Source organism: Colias croceus, chromosome 19, assembly GCF_905220415.1.
Source record: "Colias croceus chromosome 19, ilColCroc2.1".
In the NCBI taxonomy this organism is placed as follows: domain Eukaryota; kingdom Metazoa; phylum Arthropoda; class Insecta; order Lepidoptera; family Pieridae; genus Colias; species Colias croceus.
In genome coordinates this window covers 7,508,549-7,532,424 of record NC_059555.1, presented here as the reverse complement: position 1 = coordinate 7,532,424, position 23,876 = coordinate 7,508,549, and the positions used below count along the sequence as shown (strand labels likewise).

The window sequence follows — 23,876 nt, the reverse complement described above, 5'->3', positions numbered from 1 at the left end:
TTAAACATGGTATTCAATGGTGATACAATTATATTAATAAAGCACAAACATGTTTAGCCAATACAAGCATGCAAAAATAATTACCATAAATGGTGTAATGGAAGAAGGCTTCGTCGAAGGTCGAAATGATTTAATTTGCGTAATATTAATATGAGTGAAACATCTTTAGGCGCGTTTAGAGTAAAATTTCAAGATCGCGTCATGGCAATACCGTAACGTCATGGAGTAAGGCGACGATTCTTCTACAACGATCTTTGCATCTTGGTAATAGTGTGTGTACAAATTCACGCTGGATGTTTGAAAATCATGTAATCTTTTAAACAGAAAACGAGTTTAAAAAATTGCAGATAATGACGGGGCAATGTGCGCTGACATTCATAACATATAAGAAAATATAGAAAATAATACTAAATAAACTATACAGAGAAACCGCAAGAAAAAATAAAAAAAATCGTATATAAAAAGTATTATATTCATAAAGTAAATCAAATTTGCAGAGTAATTTTCTGTACAAAAAGTAATGATATCCCACCAAAAACATAAATGTAAAATTTGGAGCCGAGTTCAATCGTTGACTTAATTTGCCAAAAAAAGAAATGAGATCTAAATGTGTGCCAAGTTCTGCAGACAGTCCAGAAATTTATTTACAAAGATGTATTAAGTTCTTAGGTTGACTGAAAACTCAATGGTTTTATTTTCCCTTAGAGAACAATGTTTATTCCAAAATATAACTTTTTTAATTTGAAAAATATAATTATTTTCACAAAGCAAACAACTAATGACCTATTGAACCCCATAATTTGATGAGGCTAGTTTTACATACTGTTTATATTTTGTGAGGTTCTAAAAACTAGCCTCATCAAATTATGGGGTTCAATAGGTCATTAGTTGTTTGCTTTGTGAAAATAATTATATTATTCAAATTAAAAAAGTTATATTTTGGAATAAACATTGTTCTCTAAGGGAAAATAAAACAATTGAGTTTTCAGTCAACCTAAGAACTTAATACATCTTTGTAAATAAATTTCTGGACTGTCTGCAGAACTTGGCACACATTTAGATCTCATTTCTTTTTTTGGCAAATTAAGTCAACGATTGAACTCGGCTCCAAATTTTACATTTATGTTTTTGGTGGGATAATTACTACAAATACTTGCAAAATTATTTCTCTGATCTGTAAGGGATTCTTTAATCAGGTCAATCAGGATATATACTATAATATGTTTTACAAAGTATTCGATATGATATTTTAATACATACTATGACATAAATTTTAGTTTTGATAAAAAAATCTACTTGGAATGCGTAGTTTTTACCTGAAGTTGGTGATATCAATGTTGTTGTAGCCCATCGTCTTCTGTTGACACCATTTGAGCAGCGCATTGCGTTTCGACCCGCCGTTTTTAATTTGTAGCGCGTTGAGAGGATCTTTCCTTTCACCTGATACGTTATTTGATAAAATTATAATTTTGGTTATGTCCTCGTGCATAAAAGTATAGTCTACTTTTTCGAAATCAAAAATGTCAGAAATCAAGTATATTATTTGTTAAACAAACGCTTGTTTTTTAAAGTGAAACTTCTTAAAGCGCAGTGAGTGTAAAAGTTTAAGGTCGCGGTCGCGGTCATGGCGATACCGTCACGTCACAGAATAATGCGACGATTTTGGTATCTTTGAGTCTTTCCAAAGAAGTTTCACTTCTGACCGTGTACTCGGCATACACGTACTTTTTTCAATTACTAAATTCTAGAGATAAAATCGCTTCCGTACCGTTCATGTTTACTAAATTAATTTCTCGTTTTGTGTTACACAATAAATTTAAAGTAAAGAAAACAAGCCTGATTATTCTAGTAGCAATTTCAACATTGATCACACAAACTCCCAAATCTCTCAATAAAACCATTTCACCAAAAAAATACTCACAAATATCGCCATAGCTGTTCCGCCGCACAAACGACTCGATCGCCTTCTGCTGCAGCGACGCAAGCGCGCGCTGCTCGTCCGGCATGTTCGCGATGCTCATCCCGCCGCCCGACTCTGCCCCCGTTAGACACGTCAGCAAGCGAACCGAGCGTGTGACAGTTCTTTTTTTTGGTTTAATAAGGAGCGAGAACGTGTGCACGCAGCTTTATGTGAATTTGACAGCGACACGATCGTGTGGGTGCCGCTTTATACAGTTGACAGTGACAGTGAAGTTTGTTTTTTTTTTTTGTGAAGTGTCAATGAGTTTGTAATAAGAATGGAATGTGAGTTCTCGTCCTATTGAATAACGAGCAAAGATTGTGTGTTTGCAGCTTTATTCAGAACAAATATTTTATTATTGCTATGCTAATGAGTTTAAAATAAGAATAGATTGTGAGTATTTGTTTAATATTAATAAAAACACGATCGTGTGGCTGCAGCTTTATCCATGGACAAGACATTATTAAAAAAAAATACTTAATAAAAATTTGAAAAAAACTGTCACATTTCGGTTACGGAAATACAAGAATGAATTGAACTAGTTAAAATGAAGACAACTGTGATTATTTTTATTCCAACACCAATTTATTAACATTATATATTTTTAAACTCATGCACATAGTTAATAGCTGACAGAGATAGTTAGATACAATGAGAGAAGAGGTGAAAATATATAGCAATGTTAGTGAAGATATTTTTAATGTACAACCCAATTTTAAATTAATTATTTTCTAATCAACAAAAAATGAACCAAATACACAAAAACAAACATATGATTTAATAAAAACTCAAATTTATTTATTTATTTTTATTTCAGGAAAATATATTGTAACGATTTTAAATATCAATATATTATCGCGACTTACAACTGCATTTCGAATATTATTAACAAAAATTCAAACAGAGCCAAACCAAAAGTAGATAGTACGTATTTAGGAAGTATAAGGCCTTTGTTATGAAAAAAATATACGTTATAAATATAAAATGCAGGTATATATAGGCACAGACAATACATAAGTTAGGATAGTTAATAGTTAAGACGCAGTCTAAGAGCCGTGGTCATGCCGGCATGCTGTAAAAGAAAATATAAAGCAAATACTTTCATGCGGTCAATTGTATTGAAAATTAGTTTACAATAGATTTCCTTTTGGTAGTGTAAGTAGTTTTGTTAGTTGTATATTCAAGATAATAAATAGTATCACAGCTCTATACAGGTGCCAGAATCGTATTTTAAATATTTGACATTATATTCTATAGGACTGGCTTTTTGAATGATTTTTTTTATAAATTTTTTATTACGGATATATAACACTTTTTTTGACATAGACAATAGAGGATAGACCGAATGCTTTTTTTTAACAAGGCACCAAAACGTATAGGTATAAATTATAAAAGTTGGGGGTTAATATTTAAAGTATCTCACACCGACTTTTGACATATTTATAGAATTTCGAACTAATTAGGAAGATAAATAAATAAATAAATAATTTATTTCACTTAAAACATTTTACAAATTGAGCGACCCAGGCTCCTAAGATAGTAAGAACTGTTTTTCAGGAGCCTGTGTCTTCCATTTACAGTTACACGACACGAAAAAAATCAGAGACAAATTAAATAAAATCAAAAATAAAGATGCTTTTAAATTGTTGTTAATATTTTTTTCCGAGGAGTTGTTATTATATTATTATGATATTTAGCTAATAAACTATTATTCAATTTTAATTATTCCCCCTCATCCTCCTTTAAACATTAAAACATAATAATAGGCTACATATGACGAAAAATTATAAAAAAAATGTCAAAAAATCAGTTAAATAAATTGGAAATTTCCTTTTAAACAGAATCTCAACCCCATTTTAAACTTAAGTGGAGAAACCTTTACCCGTACTTGGCTCGGTTGTAACATTCTTCATTGTGGTTGTTGTTTGTACCTGGTATCTTCTAACTCAAATTCAACCCCAACTCAAACTCACCCGCATTAATACCGTTATCCTTACTTGGCTCGGTTGTACCGTTCTTCATTGTGGTGGTTGTTGTTTTTACCTAGTGTCTAACTCAAACTCAAGTTCCAACTCAAACTCACCCGCATTACTACCGTTACCAGTAGTGGGTTCGGTTGTACCGTTCTTTATTGTGTTTGTTTGGTGTCTAACTCAAACTCAACCCCAACTCAAACTCAACCCCAACTCAAACTCACCCGCACTACTAGGCGATGTGCGTGCTCTGGCGGCGGGCGGCTTGTTGAAGGCGGGCGCTGTGAGACCGTTACCCGTACTGGGTTCGGTTGTACCGTTCTTCATTGTGGATGTGGTTGTTGTTTGGTTTTGGACCTGGAATTATAAATAATATAATTTAAATGCAAAAATATTTTTTTTTATAATTTTGCTATACCGTGACTATCGCAACACAACAAGCCCTTCGTACACAAAGTCGTATCGAACCACATAATCCAACTTTTTTTAAAATATTTCTTTAAAAATAACTCTCCATATATTATACGCATATCTTATTACATACTAGCTGCGCTCCGCGGTTTCACCCGAGTGGCTCCGCTCCTGTTGGTCTTAGCGTAAATATAATCATCATTTTTTTTTATATATAGAATATAGCCTACCTCGATAAATGGGCTATCTAACACCGAAATCATTTTTCAAATCGTCCAGTAGTTCCTGAGATTAGCGCGTTCAAACAAACAAACTCTTCAGCTTTATAATATATGTATAGATTACTAATTATATTAAATAAACTAAATATACTTTACCTGCGGCCACTCAGTAACAGGCGTGGTAGCGGGCGACTGCTTGGCCGCCTTCGCCGCGTTCTCAATACTCTCTATGAGAGATTTCACGGATAGACGGGAGTCTTGCCGACTTACGCCTGGAAAATGGTAAAATTTGTAAGGAAATCATAATAAAACTGTTATGTTATTACTGTTTAACACGGAAAAAAATGCATCTTGTGACAAATGGCACTGAAGGTAAGGGAATGGTATGAAATATTGAGGAATGTATGTATGGTAAGATATTAAAAAGGGCATAGACAATAATTGACGCCTACAATTGAATTCTAACGACGTAAGAATTATAAGTAAGCAAGTAATATTTTTTAATTTCATTTATTTCATTTCATTTCAATAAACTGTTTTGATTTCCGTTACCAAATTATCGTAAAAAATACATTTGCAGATCTAACCTTTAGTTCGACGATGCGACGCCGCTGTCGCCATAATGTCTTGTAAAGACGCGCTAGATAATAACGGTGGGGGTGTTGGCGTTTCTTCCGCACGAGGGGGTAAAGCTGAAAATATTAAATTTAATATTAAGATAATATACCATTTATTCTGCTATTTATTTTTTAAGAATTTTGGAAGAATTATATGTCTATTGTAAGGTACTGTCAAACCTTCGACTCATGAATTTTAGAATTAGGTAACAAATGGATAAAATATAGGTATTATGAATGTAATTTATTTTTTCAAAAAAAGTTCGACTTGATCTTTAATTTTTTTTAGATATACATATTTACGTGATATTTACTATTTAGGCCTCTTAATCATTTTTATGTGAGTAACTTATCAAATAGGCCTTAAATTATTAACAAGAACTATTAACCTTTTCCTTCTTATATCATTTCAAACAGCATAAGCAGTGCGCTGTTACATTGTGGTGTGTGTCTCAAAGCCTATGAGACAAAAAGCTCTGGTATTCAGTTTTAACACAAAAAACAACACGTCAAACAAATGAGGGCGTTTCACAACTACACAAACTCCACCGAACCATCACCAATATTTCCACCACCAAAACTAAATCACAAAAACATTTTAGACCAATAAGCTGCAAAATTGACGACAAAATATAACCAAGATAGTTTAATCTTCAGTTTAAAGTCCTTTAAACGTATATTTTAATGGTTTGTTATTTTTTGGCGTCAAAATCGCAGAATTCTCGGTCATTTAGTTATTCACTTCGACAGATATCACACGGGACGTTCCAGCGCACATAAGCCTAACTTACGTAGGGGTATCGATGTGTCATTTAGTGAGCGTATGGGATGCGATAGTCTTTTGTGTTCCAGAGTCGTCCAATGATACGTTTTTCTGTCGCGAGGTAGAGATCCTGTATTTGTATCCACACTTGGCGCTTTCTGTCCTTGGAGCGAAAACTTCCTTAGAGGTACTTCAATAGGTTTTCGAAGCTCTGGCTGAGGTGGTTTCTTATCCAAATTTTTATTGACGCTCCCGAATTCTGGTCGTTTTGTCAAACTGCTAGCACTGGGTGATCGAGATAGTGATATCACTGATTTCGTTACTTTAGACATTTCTTTTACTATTTCAGGTGCATCTTGAGCTTGGCTAAACGGCCTCGTTGGATGTGTTTTAGGTTTTTTGGGTTTGCGTGGCACTTTCAATATGGCTTCTCGCTTGACATCCTCAAAATCATTATTAGCAATTTTATTTGTTAGTTTGTCATCATCGGCTACGTTTTTGCTAACAGGTAAAGGTATAGGTTCCCCAATTTCTTCGTAATAATTTTCTGATTCTTCTTTCTTATGAACCTGCGGAGGGGGCTTTCCACTAAACCGAATCTCATTTGTCTTAGGTAGATTCATTGGTGAACTAGGTTTCACAAAAGTCTGTACTGTATTAATTACAAAGGGCACATTTTCCATCGGTTGATAGTATTGATTGTCGATAAGCCATTGAGGCGACCTTGATAATTTAGCTACTGAATTATTGGACTCTTCCTTTACAGATCTATCTAAGTTTTCATTCGATGGTGACTTTTTGGACACAAAAGGAAGCAGTTTAGGTTTGGTATTCTTGTGATATAATCCAGTCTTCTTATTTTCTACATCCGATTTTGAGGTCTCAAAATTACTGTTAATGCTTTCGATATTCGTTTTAATTTCTTCAATTGATGCTTTGTTTTTATTATCTTTACTAATCACTTTATCTGTATCGTCATAATATATTGTAGTCTTTACGCTTTCTTGTTTTTGCTCATTTCCATTCGTTGATTTATTTGACTTGAAAAATACCGGTTGTATTAAAACAGGACTCAATATTATAGGAGACGTTTGGCCAATATTAGTGTTTACTATATTCAATGGCGCTAAATACGTGTTAAATCTGGTTGCACTTTTGTTTTCTGTATTTATCCTACTTACCTGTGAAGTAGGTGTATCAGATATATCCGGCGCTGTAAAATCACTGATAGTATTTATTTTCAAGTGATAACTCACGTTATCGTCGATATGCGGTTCAGGTAATGAATTAATATCTTTTGATACGCTGTGTTCGATAATAGGTTCTTTAAAGGGATCACTTTGCTTATCTGCATTATTTAATTCTTTTGATGGAGATAATAATGTATCGTTATTTAATTTTTCTGAAATGGAATTAGAAATGTTATCGTTTAACTTTTTAGCTATATGTTTGCGTCGCTCTGGTTTAAGAGGACCAACGGCACTTGGGTCTACTATAATTTCCTTTTTTTCTTCTATCTTTGGTGGATCAGAACTAGTAAATACATTATTATTTTTATCATTTTCATCATTTACAGTACTCATTCTGTCAAGAGCTGCTTTAAAAGTAACTTCCAGTTGCCTATTAACGTTTTTTATATCACTATCAGCCGTCTTATCAGTTGCAATGACCGGTTTCAAGTTCAAAGGTTGAATCGGAAGGTCTTCCTTATGTAAATCAGTTGGATATGGAGATGGTAAAATTGATTCTGCTTTTATTACAGGAACTTCTTCTCTTTCTTCTTCTTTATCAATATTTATAACCGGTACTTTTATCTTTTCATTCGGTTTAAATGTTTCCAAGGTAAGCGGTGGACTTTCGATTTTCTGTATTTCGTGATCATCGTTGTTTCTTACAATTGGGAATAAAAATATGCTATCAGAGCCTTCTGAATATAAAGAAATTTCACTGGAATTTGTGTGTTGACTAAATAAATCAATACTAGTTGATTCATTTAGAGCATTTTTGTATTCCTCACTTGAACATAGATTATCAAGACTGAACGATTTTGGTTTACCATTAAATAAATTCGAAAGCTGTTTTTTACTGTAACCTGTTTTACTCCGATGTGTATTTTTAACAAATTCTCTTTCTAATACGCCGCTGTTGTCTATAGCACCTTGCCTAATAAGTTTTGCACTGGGTGGTAAATCAACAGCATTTTGTCGTTTAATATCTTTATTAACTAAAGAAGAACCGATCTTATCAAATGATATACTTGGCAATGCATTATCTATTTCATCATCATTAGTCTCATCTAATGTTACATTTTCTATAGACAGTTTGTAATTTTCAATCGTTGATTTATCATCATCTTTTCTATTACTTGGTGCATTATGTTTGAAGAATGCTTGGTCTACGATACTATCTTTGGAAACATCGGTCACACTGTGCACACGGGATAAATATCGAGTTCTTATATTCTGAAAAATATCTTTCGGTGAATTGGTTGGAGTATCTACGCCATCAGAATCACTATAATACACTTCATCGTCCGAATTCCTTACGATTTCTCCATTCCCTGACCTGTTTAAACCTGTTTCGGTACATGAAAGTTGAATTAGACAAATTGTATTAACATATATACACATTATTGGAGATGATATATTCACTGTTAGTTCTATGATTGCGACTACTTGAAAGCCTTACATAAATAATTAGTGCATGACTATGCCAGTTAAATCTATGTATGTCTAACTATTTACTACTAAACATGCAATCTTAATACTTCAAACGAAATATTTCAAGCACCTTCTAATCTACTTACTACTGGTATAAACAGAATAAACTAAAACTGTCAAACTATAAGAAAAATCACGCACTACTTGCCAAAGACCTCAACTTGAATAATAACTTTTTTTATTACAATCTAGTCCAAATCTAAATGTTCTATTTACATGCAACATTACATACACGACTTACCTTTAAGCGAATGCATCTGATCCTCCAAGAGTCGTATACGGTCTCTCGCCATCTTGTTTTCAGAGACGAGTCTTTCGAGCTCTCTTTGGGCTTCCGTTTTGAAGTCGTTCGCAACTCGGACCGTCATGAGGAGATCACTTTGGAATTGTTTCCATTCCGCTTCCTGGTTAATTTTAAATAAATTGATGATGTTCTATCTATTTTTTTAACCAGATTTTTGAAGTTATACTTCTTTTGGCGCGATGGAGAAAAATGATGAGAGTAATATTATTACTATGCGCGCGCACACCGACACCTAAATTTAACAGCATGAAGTTAGTTCTAGGTGGTATGAAAATTGATAACTACGTTCAAGTTGTATATTCTAGTATTTTCCATACGCCAAAGAAGTATAACTTCTAACGCGCGTACATAAGTACACACACTCATTTTATTTTTTAAGGTGTTATCAAATTCGGGGACATTATTTCCAGTCGTAACATTACAGCTATAATTTTGAAGAGCGTTCGTACGTAGAAGTATAATGTATACAGTACTCCAAGAGTAATAATGCGCAAAGAAATCTTCGTCACTGTTCGGCAACTGTCATATTCTCGGAGCGTCCGAAGATGATATCTATTTATAGCAGTTAAATGCATTTTCTTCGTGCATAATTTAGTCAAATTATATGTTTTGTGCTAAAAGAGATTAATATGTATTTGTAGGTAAGTAACGATTTTATTTCGATAATTCCTTGTAAGTAAATAGCGAGTATAACCCCACGATTGCGAATATATTATCTTTGTTGGATTGATTTACTTGGAAAATTTTATAGTACTTTTAAAGTGTCTTACTGAAGCTGGTGTAATGATGGAAGTAAAGAAGGTTAAAACAACACAAAATTTATATTGTATAAAGTATGGTTTTCAAACACAGGTTTATATTTAAAACATATATGTAAATCTTATCATTAAAATCTCAGTTCAAAAGTATTTACAATACTGATCATTCTTCAATATTATGACAATTACAAAAAAAATAAAAACAATCAAAATCAGGGATTATCTTTATTTCTGACATTTTAGATACATCGGAACTCTTCTTCATTTTCACTTTCCCTACTAGTCCATTGAAATGTTACATTTTTTTGGCCTAACCTTGCATTTTTTAGAGGACGCAATTTTATTTTTTGGATGTGTAGGGGGGTTCAATGTGAAGCTAAAACCAAGTTTGTGGGGTCGCCACCCTTGTCCCACGGCCGCCATCTTGAAAATAGTGGTTGAAATGGTTTTTACGATATATCTCATAAACTATCTGATAAAAAAATTTGTTAACATTATTTGTTGCAAATTAAATTCTCTACAACTTTGGTCCAGTAACTTTTTGTCGTAGTTTGATAAAAAAAAGTTTTATTTAAAAATATAAATATCTCTATTATCTGAACATTTTCGCTTATAACTTTTTTATTTATAGTTCTACGACAAAAAGTTACTGGACCAAAATTGTAGAGAATTTAATTTGCAACAAATAATGTTAACAAATTTTTTTTATCAGATAAACAGTTTAAGAGATATATCGTATAAACCATATGTTCCGCTATTTTCAAGATGGCGGCCGTGGGACAAGGGTGGCGACCCCACAAACTTGGTGATAGCTTCACACTAACCCCCTCTACACATCAAAAAAATAAAATTGCGTCCTCTAAGAAATGCAACCCCAAATGTAACTTTTCAATGGAATATACTGCCATCACCTGTGTAAATCATTTCATCGATGAATTCAATTCACCTTTAAAAACAAAACCAAGAAGGGTACGTAATAGCTGCTCTATATTATTCCACACAGAGATAACACGTGCAGTCACCACCAATATTTAAAGACAACTGACGGATTGTGGAGTTTTTTGACTGACAGGCTACCGTCACCTACCGCCCGATTTGTTTTTGATTGTGTATGACCGTGAATTGACTTCTATTTCTTTTGAACAAGGTGTAAAATGCAAGTTCGTTGTTTAGGGCTCTTACGATTCAATGATTCGAGTGTCTTCGGAAATACGACAATCAGCGAAGATTTGCATGCGCATTATTAATTTTGGATTACTGTACGTGATTTAATTTACGTACGTTACGTAAAGTTATACTTCGCCCGTTTTCGCCTATTATCACTACATAGTATAAAACAAAGTCGCTTTCTCTGTCCCTATGTCCCTTTGTATGCTTAAATCTTTAAAACTACGCAACGGATTTTGATGCGGTTTTTTTTTTAATCGATAGAGCGATTCAAGAGTAAAGTTTTAGTATATTATTTTTTAAGCTATAGGCAAAGCGGGCGAAGTCGCGGGCGGAAAGCTAGTTTTACAAATATAAAAAAAAAATTAGATGCTTTGCAGGTACGAAAAAATACACGTGATATACCTTATCTATTCATATATCATCTAGGGGTAGTTAAAAAATGCCAAAACAACATCACGTGATTAATGGACGGCCCCATACTCACATCTCTCTCCCGGTCCCGCGCCAACTGCGCGTACTTCGCCCTCGCGTCCTGCAGCTGCCGCTCGAGGTCCGCAGCGCGCGCTAGGGCTTCGCCCGCTCGGCTCATCAGCGCTAGCTTCTCGTCGGTTGCTACTTGCACCTGAATAAAACATTTTCAATTATTCGTCGAACTATAAAATCTGTTATTAAAGCGAGAACTTAAAATTAAAATGGTGAAAAAACAAAGACAATACAATTTCAAATGTATTAAGTATAGTAATTTGTGAAAAAACGCGCGGCTTCGCCCGCGTTGACTTAAACCTAATAAATTATATACTCAAATCTTCCTCTTGAATCACTCTATCTATTAAAAAAAACCGCATCAAAATTCGTTGCTTAGTTTTAAAAATTTAAGTACACATAAGGACATAATATAGGGACAAAGACAGCGACTTTGTTTTATACTATGCAGTCAAGAGGCAATACACAAAATACGGTCTTGTTAAAACTATAGCAAAAAGTTACTTAACCTCCAACATAAAAAAACTGAAACATATTTCAAACAGTTTTTGAAGTACTAAAAAAAACACATACCTGTATTTGCAACTCAGCTGTGCTGTCCTGCAAAGTTTGCAGTTCTCCTTGTAAAGCGGCCTTCTCTTGTCGAAGTTGTTCCAACTGGAACTCCAGTTCGGATATTGTTGATTTTGCGTTGTTGCGTGACACCTGTAGGTATAAAAAAAAATAAAAAACTGCGTTAAAAACAACCTACTTCAAACTTGCACTTGCAACATTTACAAATACAGACAAAAATGCTCATAAAATAAAAACCACTGGGCCTATACGAATAAAAATTTTATGGGACCAATTCGACACCATCCCGATTCCCGCATCGAACAAAAAGAATCACGTAAATCGGTTCAGAAACCTCGGAGTAATCGGTGTACATACATAAAAAAAACATACCGGCCGAATAGATAACCTCCTTTTTTTGAAGTCGGTTTAAAAATTATAATTGGTAAATTATTGTTGGTGTGAATTTTTTTATTTCATGTACATATTCTTCTTTACATTTTCATATTTATACACCAGTGATACCAGTGATGCAAAGTTATTTTTATTTTAAACTTCTTTTGTGAATAATAACTTGTATATCATTAATTTACAATCACCTAGCATATACAGAGAAGTTACATACACAATGTAAAATGTGTATGTGAATGTCTTTAAAATTATCACACCAACCAATTATTTTAATTAAAAAAAAAATTATCAGTAAAACTTATGTTGAACTAGCCCACGGCCTTAAACTGAATTGTTAAGGAAAATTCAGTTTACAATAAAAGTCTTTCAAGCCGGTAAGAAATAGCCTATGTCAATCTCTAGCTTCCCAACCATCTCCAGACTCGAATATACCATAAAATTGATCTGTTGCGACGTGATAGAAAAACAAAGAATCACACTTTCACACAGGCGCGGTTCCAGGGGGGTGGTCACGGGGGACATGACCCCCCCCCCCCCTAATCGTACTCGATAAAAAATTTACTGTACAATATATAAAAAAAACTGGCTAAGTGCGAATCCGAGTCGCTCGTACATATAAAGTTCCGTTTAAACCTGTTTTTTAATCCCTTGCAAATGTCGAAATTTGCGAAAATTTGCAGCTAACAGCTTCCGCACTTGGCCGGTTTTTCTTTGTAAAATTTAAAAATAAGTAAAAAAAATATATATATAAAATTTCTCAAGTTTTTGCTTAATACTTCTATTGAATTCGATATTTGGCGAGTACGATTGGGGGGGAGGTTGCCTTTCCAGCCGCGTGACCCCCCCTCAAAATGTCAGGCTGGGACCGCACCTGCTTTCGCATTTAAATAAGCAGTACTACCACTGACCAGTGCATCATCATGCAGCTTCCTCGCGTCCGAGTGCGCTCTATCGAGCTGCCGCTGCGCGTGCGCGAGCCGCTCGGCCAGCGCGTGTGCGCGCGCAGACGCGGCCTCTGCTTCGCGCCGCGCTGCTGCTGTGGCGGCTGCTTCGGCGGCTGCTGCGCCTTCCGCTGCTCCCGCCAACTGCGGAGCGATTAGTAGTAGATTGAGTGTAGTGTAGGGAATGATGGGTTGTAATGGATGGAATGAAGAAGTATGTTTTCTTATAATGAGAAGAATGTGTGGTGTAAATTTTTTTGAAGTATAAGGGGTATTTTTTCCATTTTTTGACGTGACAACGTCTTATAATTCGATAGAGCCGGCTGCACGCACGAAAAAACATGACTCATGCGGCGTTACCTCGCTTTGAGGCGTTCCGTGTAGGCTTGAAGTGCAAGCGAGAGCGGGGAACGAGCGACAAAGAAGCGACGTTGTCACGTTCATCTATCGTCAGTAAACCGACTTTACAGACAACCATTTTTTCTTTTGGTTTATCGCTCGGCCACCTCGCGCAGTGTGCTAGTGGAGCAGGTTGGGGCAGTCACCTTGGCCTTGGCGGCGTCCAGCAGGTCGGAGAGCGTGGCGACCTGGTGCTGGCGCGCGGCGGCCACCTCGCGCAGTGTGCTAGTGGAGCAGGTTGGGGCAGTCACCTTGGCCTTGGCGGCGTCCAGCAGGTCGGAGAGCGTGGCGACCTGGTGCTGGCGCGCGGCGGCCACCTCGCGCAGTGTGCTAGTGGAGCAGGTTGGGGCAGTCACCTTGGCCTTGGCGGCGTCCAGCAGGTCGGAGAGCGTGGCGACCTGGTGCTGGCGCGCGGCGGCCACCTCGCGCAGTGTGCTAGTGGAGCAGGTTGGGGCAGTCACCTTGGCCTTGGCGGCGTCCAGCAGGTCGGAGAGCGTGGCGACCTGGTGCTGGCGCGCGGCGGCCACCTCGCGCAGTGTGCTAGTGGAGCAGGTTGGGGCAGTCACCTTGGCCTTGGCGGCGTCCAGCAGGTCGGAGAGCGTGGCGACCTGGTGCTGGCGCGCGGCGGCCACCTCGCGCAGTGTGCTAGTGGAGCAGGTTGGGGCAGTCACCTTGGCCTTGGCGGCGTCCAGCAGGTCGGAGAGCGTGGCGACCTGGTGCTGGCGCGCGGCGGCCACCTCGCGCAGTGTGCTAGTGGAGCAGGTTGGGGCAGTCACCTTGGCCTTGGCGGCGTCCAGCAGGTCGGAGAGCGTGGCGACCTGGTGCTGGCGCGCGGCGGCCACCTCGCGCAGTGTGCTAGTGGAGCAGGTTGGGGCAGTCACCTTGGCCTTGGCGGCGTCCAGCAGGTCGGAGAGCGTGGCGACCTGGTGCTGGCGCGCGGCGGCCACCTCGCGCAGTGTGCTAGTGGAGCAGGTTGGGGCAGTCACCTTGGCCTTGGCGGCGTCCAGCAGGTCGGAGAGCGTGGCGACCTGGTGCTGGCGCGCGGCGGCCACCTCGCGCGCGGCGCCCGCCTCGTGCTCCCACTGCGCGCGCTCCGCCTCCGCGCGCTCCAGCGTGCCCTCCAGCGCCCTGCGCAACGTGACACAAATCTTATGGTGACTGACAGACAGACCAATCAACGATTTGTCTTTTCAAACTTATTTGTCCATAAAAGGCCGGCAAAGCCCTAGGCTGTAACACTCCTTGTGTTACAAGTGTTTATGGGCGGTGGTGACCACTTAACATCAGGTGGCCCACCTGCTCTTTTGCTTGCTCTGACATAAAAAAAAAAAATCAACGAACTGACTGAATGCCAGAGAATGCCCCGTGTTAATCAACCAGATCGCGCGGTCAACTATTTCCTTCACGAGATACGCAAATGCACGCACTGGCCGACCAGCAACCAGCTACCGCGTATAGGCATGGCCAATATTTCCAGACTTGCAGTCATTGAAAATTAACCTTTCAACACTTTGTACAGTAGAGAAGGTTGATTATGCGCTCAGAAACAAACCCCAATGATTCTTAAAGGTACATGATACATTTACATCTTACAAGTATTTCAACATATTTGAACAATCAAGAAAAAGTTTTTCTACAGTTAAAACTATTTTTTCTGAAGTAAAAAACGTTTCTTACCGTATCCTCTCATTGAGTGTTTCTATTTCTTTGGTCTTTTCTTTTAGCGCTGTACTCGCTTCTCCTAGCTCTGCTTCCAGCTGCTCTTGCTTGCTTAGCAGAAGCCGCCGTTCTTCTTGTGATACCTGATGATTGGAATAAAAAAAATGTTTTTTTGTGATTTTTTTTTTAATAAAAAAAGAATATAATATTTTTTTTAATAAAAAAAATAGAAAGACATTGTTATATCTTTGCAAAGCTATTTCAATGTTTGCTTAATTTTCCATGTTAAAAAAAATAGACCTAAATTCAAACTCAAACATTTATTTATTCAAAGACTTCTTTTAGAAGCACTTTCAAATCTTCATTACATATTTTTAATAATAACCTAGTTTTATAAAAATTGTATACCTTAAGGACAGCGAACAACTGTTGATCGGTGTCGATGGGTCCTAGAGTTTCGGGTTCGATGCCTTCTCTCAGTAACAGTTCCTGGAGTGTATCGACCTGAAAAAATATAAAGTTTAAATTTGAATAAATACAGGTATAAGCAATTATATAAAAAAAAATAATATGTACCTATAATTTTTTTTTCAAAATAATTAATTATTGTTTCTAATTTTTTTTTTTGTATTTTTTATACGTTTTTTTTCTATATTTTTACAACAGCCTTGTTCAATAAAAAACCCATATTAACCTTGGTCCGACTATCTTCCAATTTCTCGGTTTGTCGGCAAAGCGACTCCAAGAGCACTTGTTTCTCGTCGGCCAACCGCTCGTTGTCGGCGTGCGCGTCGGCCAGTTGAGATTGGAGGTCGGCCAGTTCGGCCAGTGTGGCTTGCAGTTCTTCACTTGTGCTGTGGATTTGAATTAATTATAAGTTTGATATGATTTGTTACCTATATTATATTTTGCGTGAAAAGGTTATATTCGATTTCTATGATAATATTATAATATGATGTGAATAAAAAAAAATGCCTGCTTTTAATTGAGACAACATATTGATTTGATTTTTTCTACAACTCTACTATGTTTATATGAAAAAAATGAACTTTTTGAATAACATGTTCATGAGTACTTAAGAAACATAAACAATAGGATTTTGGCATTGCTACTATGATGTGAGAGGTTCTGACGTCACAACACACCCTGTATATACTTTATAGGGAACGTTATACGACTCACCACAATTCAATATTGTCCAAAAGACTAAAAATAATAAAAACAAATTTTAAAATTCGTACTCGTATATTGATGAGAAATCATAATATTTCATGTTGATTCCTACACGGTGATAATATAAATACAGACAATACAGTTGTAAGTATGTAGTATCCAATTTTTCCTCAACCATAGAGAGGGTACTTAATAGATTTTCATCAATTACATACATATAAAAGCACAAAGACTGTCAAGAAAGTATTATTAATTAGAAACAGAAGCTAACACATATTCAATATTCCAAAAACATACCTATAGTGATGTTCCTCCATCTGCAAGATCCTATCCTGTAGGCAGGCGACGGACACTTCACTTAACGAAGACGACGAATGCTTGTCCCATTCTGGCGTACTGGCTTCTCCGTTCTCTCCCTCGCCCTGGAAAATATTAATAGAAAATACTCAAAAACTTAAATAACTGATACTTTTCACACGAGCCTGTCAATGCTAGAGCATAAGGTATATGGGAATCCTACTCCCCATATTCTTTTTTTCCTTTCATCACCCACTATCTCAAAATACTCACATTAGCCAAAGCAATCGATGCCGGTGCAGACGAGTGCATCCTCCTCGGCGCTGGCGCGAGCAGCAGCTGGCGCTTCTCACTGTCCGATAGTGGGGAGTGCGCGACCCCCCGCAACCTTGCTCGTAGCGCTCCGTTCTCATCTGCTAGCCGTTCTAGTGCTGCTTCGCGATCTGCTTCGTGGCTCTGGAAGGTATATAAAAATTTGGTTTTCATTTTTCGTTATAGTAGGGGAAGAATCTGCAATATTTAGTAATAGTTGCTTAACCCAATAAATGTAGTTGTTGTGTAGAAGTAGGATAGGAGAATTTGCCTATATTACAATCCACACTATTAACCCATTGAGCCCCCAGCGGCCCGATCGGTCCACGACACAATAGATTTTCTATTGTGTCTGTGATTCCGGGGGCTGAGTTATAATATTTGAAGAAGTCTTTCAAAGTAGGTATGCACATCACTGAATATACCCTAATTTTGTAGCAGACAAAAATAAATTATGTTTTTATAATGACGTAACTAAAACAACGCGAAACAAATTAAACCAACAATAATCAATCAAACGGCAGCGTAACCAACTCATCCAAAAACCTTGTTACAAATCACACTTACCTAACCAATCAGTTATCCGATTCGTCGCGTATCCATAGCTCATTGCTCATTACCTTCAGTCTGTCGAGTTCCGCCCTCAGCCGGTCCGCTTCGCTTGCCTTCTCCAGCAGCTCGTCGACGCGCGACTGAAGTGCAGCTCGCTCCATCGTGCTCTCTTCCAGTTCCCGCCGCAGGGTTTCGATCTCACGCACCCCGGATGTGAGAGAAGCCTGGATATTGGAGGCAGATTAAATTTAGTTGCAGTGGATACGATTTGTTTGAAAGGTTTAGATGAAGTGTGCAGTTAACGACCAAGAATACATAATGAATAAATGTAATAGGATTATTAAATTTTGAATAGAATCAATGAACTTAAAGCTACGCATAAGCATTCCATTATAAGTTTATTGTTATTTGCTAATTATCTACAGATTTTAAACAAATGGGCTGTATTTTCGTCGACTTAAATTTTTTTATTATCCAGAGACTACCAACATTGATAAAACAAACAAAACTGCCATTAAGATAAGTTTGAAACAGTGATATTATTTTATCAGTTGAGACGTCTACATTAGTTGATCTCGGAGGGGCAATAAAATTTTATTCCTCTTTTATTGCTAAGGTAAAAGCGCTCTAATGTCTTAATACATTTTATTGTCAGGTAAGGAAATAAGGGCAGTCTTACCTCAGAAGCAACTCTAGGCCTCAGCTCGACGTCCTGAAACCCAGGCATGTGTTCTGCATTCAAGTTGACCGGCAAACTGATGCACTCCTGCGATCCCCTCTCGTCTACCGACCCAGAGCCCAGCTCTTCCGCGCTCCCATAGTCATGGGGCCGGACCTGCGCATCATCATATTCGAAACCCTCTCTCAATTCAGGGTCTTCGAGCACGGCATTATTGTTGCCCAAATCTTTCTTCTTGTGCGCTTTATTCAACTTCTCCTTGGAGCCGAATATTTTAAGCGCCTTGTCTCTCGCTGGCGCGACTTTGTGGTGCTTCGAGTCGAGACTGGACACGGAAGGAGCGCCCTTGAGGGTCGACTCCTGTTTCCCCTGGCTGGGTCCTCTACGGAACAATGATTTGAACTTCATCATCTTGGACGTCTAGTTCATCGTTTTCGTATTACTGTTCGATTGTATTTGCATATCGTAACGGTCACTGTGTTCGATGCGTGATCGGAATTGTTAGGTGTTTGTATTGTTTGATGTTCACTGTTTATAGAATTGAAATGATTTATGTCGCGATCGACTTAGTCATTTGGGCCAATGACGTTCGAAATAACAATAGTGTGGTTACATTTATTTAAGACGTATAAATATAGAAGAATCTAACCTACATTTAATTATTTTTTTTTACTTGTATTCGCAATTAACGCGTTGAAAAATTGCCTAATTAATAAAAAAAATCAAAGGAACGTAGCAAAACTAATATACGCTATTATGTAGCGATAGTTGCTTAATATTTTCTACAAGGAAGTAATCAATCAAACATCATGCAATGTCGCTGCAAAATGGAAAATATGCATTTGTAGATAGTGAAAAGACGTACATATATCGTTACATGCAATGCTATGTTTTAGTTGTTACTTGTTAAGGACGCTGTCACAAATCTGCGTTACTCAAATTTAGGTATCTAACGTCGCCACGTGGTTCGCGGGAACATCACGCTCACGTAAAAGACGTAAACATAGCGCATTCCATTTTATAGACCATCTTCATACTTGATATTATTATTTTTTTTTATATTTTTATTGAAATTGATTCCAGAAGATTACTGGGAACTTTAAAAATTCATTTTGTTACTATTATTAGTAGGTACGATCCTTATAAGTATTTTAGTGTATTCAACCAACTTAAAAAAGTGTGACTATTTTACAACAATTTGAATATGAATTGTATTATTGTACTAGCTGTGCCCGCGACTTCGTCCGCGTGGAATAGCGACTGCATAGTAGTTACTACTTTACATACAATTATTTAGTAAACACGTAATTTGATCTCTATAATATAAATTTATATAAACACGTACTACCATAAACAATTCATAGAATTGTTATAGAATTTATTACTAATCTAAACTAAAAAACTTACGTACTTACTTTCCGGAAATCCGGGGCATTTTCCGGGGATATCCGGAAAATGCCTGTAAAATATCTGGGAAATCCCCCGGAAAATGTCTGAAAATGTCCGGGAAATACCCGGAAAATATCCGGAAAATGCGTGAAAATGTTCGGGAAAAGCGTGGAAAATGCCTGGAAATCCCCGGAAAATGCCTGAGATGGCCAGAAAATGCCCGGAAAATATTCAAAAAATGCGTGAAAATGTCCGGAAAAGGCGTGGAAAATGCCTGGAAAATTCCCGGAAAATGTCAGGGAAATGTCTGGAAAATGACTGGGAAATGCCTGAGAAATATATGGAAAATATCCGGAAAATGCATGAAAATGTCCGGAAAATGCGTAAAAATCTCCGGGAAAAGCGTGGAAAGTGCCTGGAAAATCTTCGGAAAATGTCTGGAAAATATCCGGGAAAAGCGTGGAAAATGCCTGGAAAATGCCTGGAAAATGTCCGGAAAATGTCGGGAAAATATCCGGAAAATGCGTGAAATGGTCCGGAAAATGCGTGGAAAATGCCTGGAAAATCCCCGGAAAATGCGTGAGGAATTGCCCGGAAAATGCCAGGAAAAAGCGTGGAAAATGCCACTTCAAATTTGCGAAGTAATTAAAGCAGACAACCAAAAAAAGAAAAAGAAAGCTAAAATCTTTCATATTAAATGTATATGGGATATTCATATTTCATATGTACTTAATGTAAGGGTTTAAAGATATTTTTTTTTATATTTCTCGATTTATTTAAAAAAAAAATGTTTACGGCCATTATTAGGTTAAGTACTTTCGATATCAGTTTAAAGTTTTTTGTTATCTGTAATACTTACAAAAAAAAATTCGCCTGTGCACACTGAACGATTACACCTTGTACATGAATGCCTTAGCAAATGTTCGCCGTGATTATTTAAATGATCATATTTTTTTTATTAATGAACCAATTGACATGAATTAAACACTAAATGACAAAAAAAATTAACTACAGTTTTGGGTTCGGGATCAATTTAATAATTACACCTGCTAATATTTTTTTACATATTTTCATTGTATAAAATCGTAACATAACTTCCATTATGTATTGTTCTATTAACACATAGATAATATCTTCCCAAGGTACTAAATTTTAATAAAAAAGTTGTTTTTGTTATTTATATCTAAAAAAGAGTAGTTTATAAAGACAGAAATAAACATAAAATTTTTATAAGTTTTATGGAAGCTGAATGTAATGCAAATGGGCAAATATAATAGTAAAATTAGGTATTTAAAATAAATAAATGGAACAACTACCAATTACAGAAAAACTTCTTTTTCGGTTGAAAATTGCTGGATCATGAGTATAATTCTTTATCTCTTACCTTGGGCAGTCTGGAAGAGATCGCTAGTAAGCGATAAGACCGCCTTATGTACATACCGTGTTAATCCATTTGGGATGATTGTAAATATTTTACTTGGTGTGGTACGTATATTAAATTGATAAATAATATGTACTCTGATCCCAGTACTATCTGTACCGCGAAAGCCATAACGATAATAAAACAATCAGATAACAGTAAAGCACGAATAAAAATCATACTTGTACAGTAGTTGTGAGTGCAACATTTACGTTTCAAAATAACATTTTTTTGGTACTAAAACGTAGGTAGATTCTCACGCACGCACGCTGATACGTGGTTGGCTGCCCCTTTTCTCATTCCCGAAAAATATCCTCTAAAATTACCCAAGATTCTTCCAATGATTGTACCATACGTTGGAAATTAACTTTAGTCAACAATTGACCACGCGCCAGGATACTAATTATTTCTACTACATCCTCACGCAAATCGTTAATTTTTTATGAACATTGAATCTGTAAATAAAAAAATGAAAAGATTACTTTACCTTATTTTATTAAAAAGCTACTAACAAATAAAATCATTCTATCAAGAACTTAAGTGACCTTCTTTGTGCGTATAATATAGTCTTGTAAAAGTTATACATAAAAATAAAATTTTATCATTTTCTTATTTTGTCGTAACTTCAATTCTAATTTAAAAACATTAGTCTAACTATATAATTAATTCATCATCATCATCATCATCATCATCAGCCCATATACGTTCCCACTGCTGGGACACGGGCCTCCTATGAGGGTACAGGCCATAATCCACCGCGCTGGCCAAGTGCGTGTTGGCGGATGACACATGTCGTCGAACTTTTTAATTCTTCGACATGTCGGTTTCCTCACGATGTTTTCCTTCACCGTTCGAGCAGTGGTGATGTTACAACATGCGCAGATAAATTGAAAAATCAATTTATTTCCTACGCGCTCGCCTGGTCTCGAACCACGGACTTATCGATTCGAAGTCTAAGGTCTCACCACTGAGCCACCACTGCTGCACTATAATTAATTATGTATAAAGAATAAATATAAAAGCTACAACTTACCTTTTGTGGGAACGCAAGAAGGATTTTTTAAAATGTCACAATTAACTGTTAATGGTGTCTTGTTTGACATCAAATAATTACCCTCACTTTTAAAATTTTATTTAGTATATTCACATAAAATATAAGCACCTGAAGTGGACTCTGGGAAGACATGGGTTAAAAAGTTAAATAAATAAGTACAATTAAAAACCCCACCAACATCATATTATTTAATTTTTAATTATAAATTTGCAAGAAGCGTTAAATATGTAAATTGATTTGATTTTAATGAAGTCTCATAGATGGCGCTGTTTCAAATTTGTCTTTATGCTACTAAGATTCATTAAACTGTTTCTCTGCCAAAATTACGTAAATGACGTAATTTTTATAGTGTAAAGCTAGATAATAGCGTGGCTTACCCAAAAACAACATTTAAACATGAGTCTTTAGATTGTACGCTGTGTAATACACGGAATACGTTAGAAAAATAAAGGTTCACAGCTCCTTCCCCGGAGGTGATAGCATGATAATGTGTATATAAAAGCCTCACCCGACCTGTTAGTAATATTCATGCAAAATTTGAAGTCAATCTATGCGGTACTTTTCGAGATTAGCTCGGACAAATATACAGACAAACAGACAAACAGACAAACAGACAAACCGACAAACAGACAAACCGACAAACAGACAAAAATTCTAAAAACTAAGTTTTTGGCTTCTATATCGATTATAGATCATGGATTATGTATTCTTTTAAAAAAATATTCAGTGTACAGTTTTGACTTTCCTACGATTTTATTATATGTATAGATACAATATCGAAGCTTTTTAAGAAATGTATAAAATACTTTTTTAAGAAAACATAATATTATGTTACCGCCAATATATTAAACCCGGCATTGTATGCAATTCTTAGTAAATGTATGTTATTTCGAGAAACAGTCGGAATGAAATAAATTAAATTCGTTACCACACATTCACATTACCTATATCTTTAAATCTGAACTTTTCCTAAGTAGCAAACACATTTGCAAATGTGGGTGGTTTTTGGGGTAGCTATTAACCAATATGAGGTCAAAACTAAAATCCAAGATGGCGCCGACGAAAATTTGAAATCTTTTCGTCATGGGTGTCATTTTCAAGGAGTTGGAGTCGCTATTAATCAATATGAGGTCAAATCTAAAATCCAAAATGGCGCCGACGACAATTTGACATCATTTCGTCACGGGTGTCATTTTCATGGTTTTTGGGGTAGCTATTAACCAATATGAGGTCAAAACTAAAATCCAAGATGGCGCCGACAAAAATTTTATATATTTTCTTCATGGGTGTCATTTTCATGGTTATTGGGGTAACTATTAACGAATATGAGGTCAAAACTAAAATCCAAGATGGCGCCGACAAAAATTTTATATATTTTCTTCATGGATGTCATTTTCATGGTTATTGGGGTAGCTATTAACCAATATGAGGTCAAAACTAAAATCCAAGATGGCGCCGACGAAAATTTTACATATTTTCGTCATGGGTGTCATTTTCATGGTTATTGGGGTATCTATTAACCAATATGAGGTCAAAACTAAAATCCAAGATGGCGCCGACGAAAATTTTACATCTTTTCGACACTGGTGTCATTTTCATGGTTTTTGGGGTAGCTATTAACCAACATGAGGTCAAAACTAAAATCGAAGATGGTGTCG

The 23,876-nt window shown here is 36.5% G+C and overlaps 1 protein-coding gene across 2 annotated transcripts in view; it reads right to left on the bottom strand.

The window, feature by feature from the left end:
- The window catches only part of LOC123700570 (cytospin-A-like), a 62,331-nt gene that overhangs the window by 4,052 nt on the left and 34,403 nt on the right, over positions 1 to 23,876 (bottom strand). Inside the window, exons 5-23 of one of the 2 annotated variants that reach the window (XM_045647825.1) lie at positions 18,356 to 18,737; positions 17,745 to 17,900; positions 17,086 to 17,268; positions 16,813 to 16,937; positions 16,525 to 16,548; positions 16,037 to 16,196; positions 15,751 to 15,846; positions 15,361 to 15,485; positions 14,670 to 14,811; positions 13,252 to 13,428; positions 11,954 to 12,085; positions 11,382 to 11,519; positions 8,907 to 9,069; positions 5,974 to 8,520; positions 5,153 to 5,257; positions 4,722 to 4,837; positions 4,158 to 4,290; positions 1,922 to 2,035; positions 1,317 to 1,440 (exon numbers count right to left, since the gene is read on the bottom strand). In XM_045647825.1, the coding sequence (XP_045503781.1) occupies positions 1,317 to 1,440; positions 1,922 to 2,035; positions 4,158 to 4,290; positions 4,722 to 4,837; positions 5,153 to 5,257; positions 5,974 to 8,520; positions 8,907 to 9,069; positions 11,382 to 11,519; positions 11,954 to 12,085; positions 13,252 to 13,428; positions 14,670 to 14,811; positions 15,361 to 15,485; positions 15,751 to 15,846; positions 16,037 to 16,196; positions 16,525 to 16,548; positions 16,813 to 16,937; positions 17,086 to 17,268; positions 17,745 to 17,900; positions 18,356 to 18,737 (5,142 nt within the window). The remainder of the gene's footprint in view (positions 1 to 1,316; positions 1,441 to 1,921; positions 2,036 to 4,157; positions 4,291 to 4,721; positions 4,838 to 5,152; positions 5,258 to 5,973; positions 8,521 to 8,906; positions 9,070 to 11,381; positions 11,520 to 11,953; positions 12,086 to 13,251; positions 13,429 to 14,669; positions 14,812 to 15,360; positions 15,486 to 15,750; positions 15,847 to 16,036; positions 16,197 to 16,524; positions 16,549 to 16,812; positions 16,938 to 17,085; positions 17,269 to 17,744; positions 17,901 to 18,355; positions 18,738 to 23,876) is intronic. The other variant, XM_045647826.1, reaches the window with a different exon arrangement.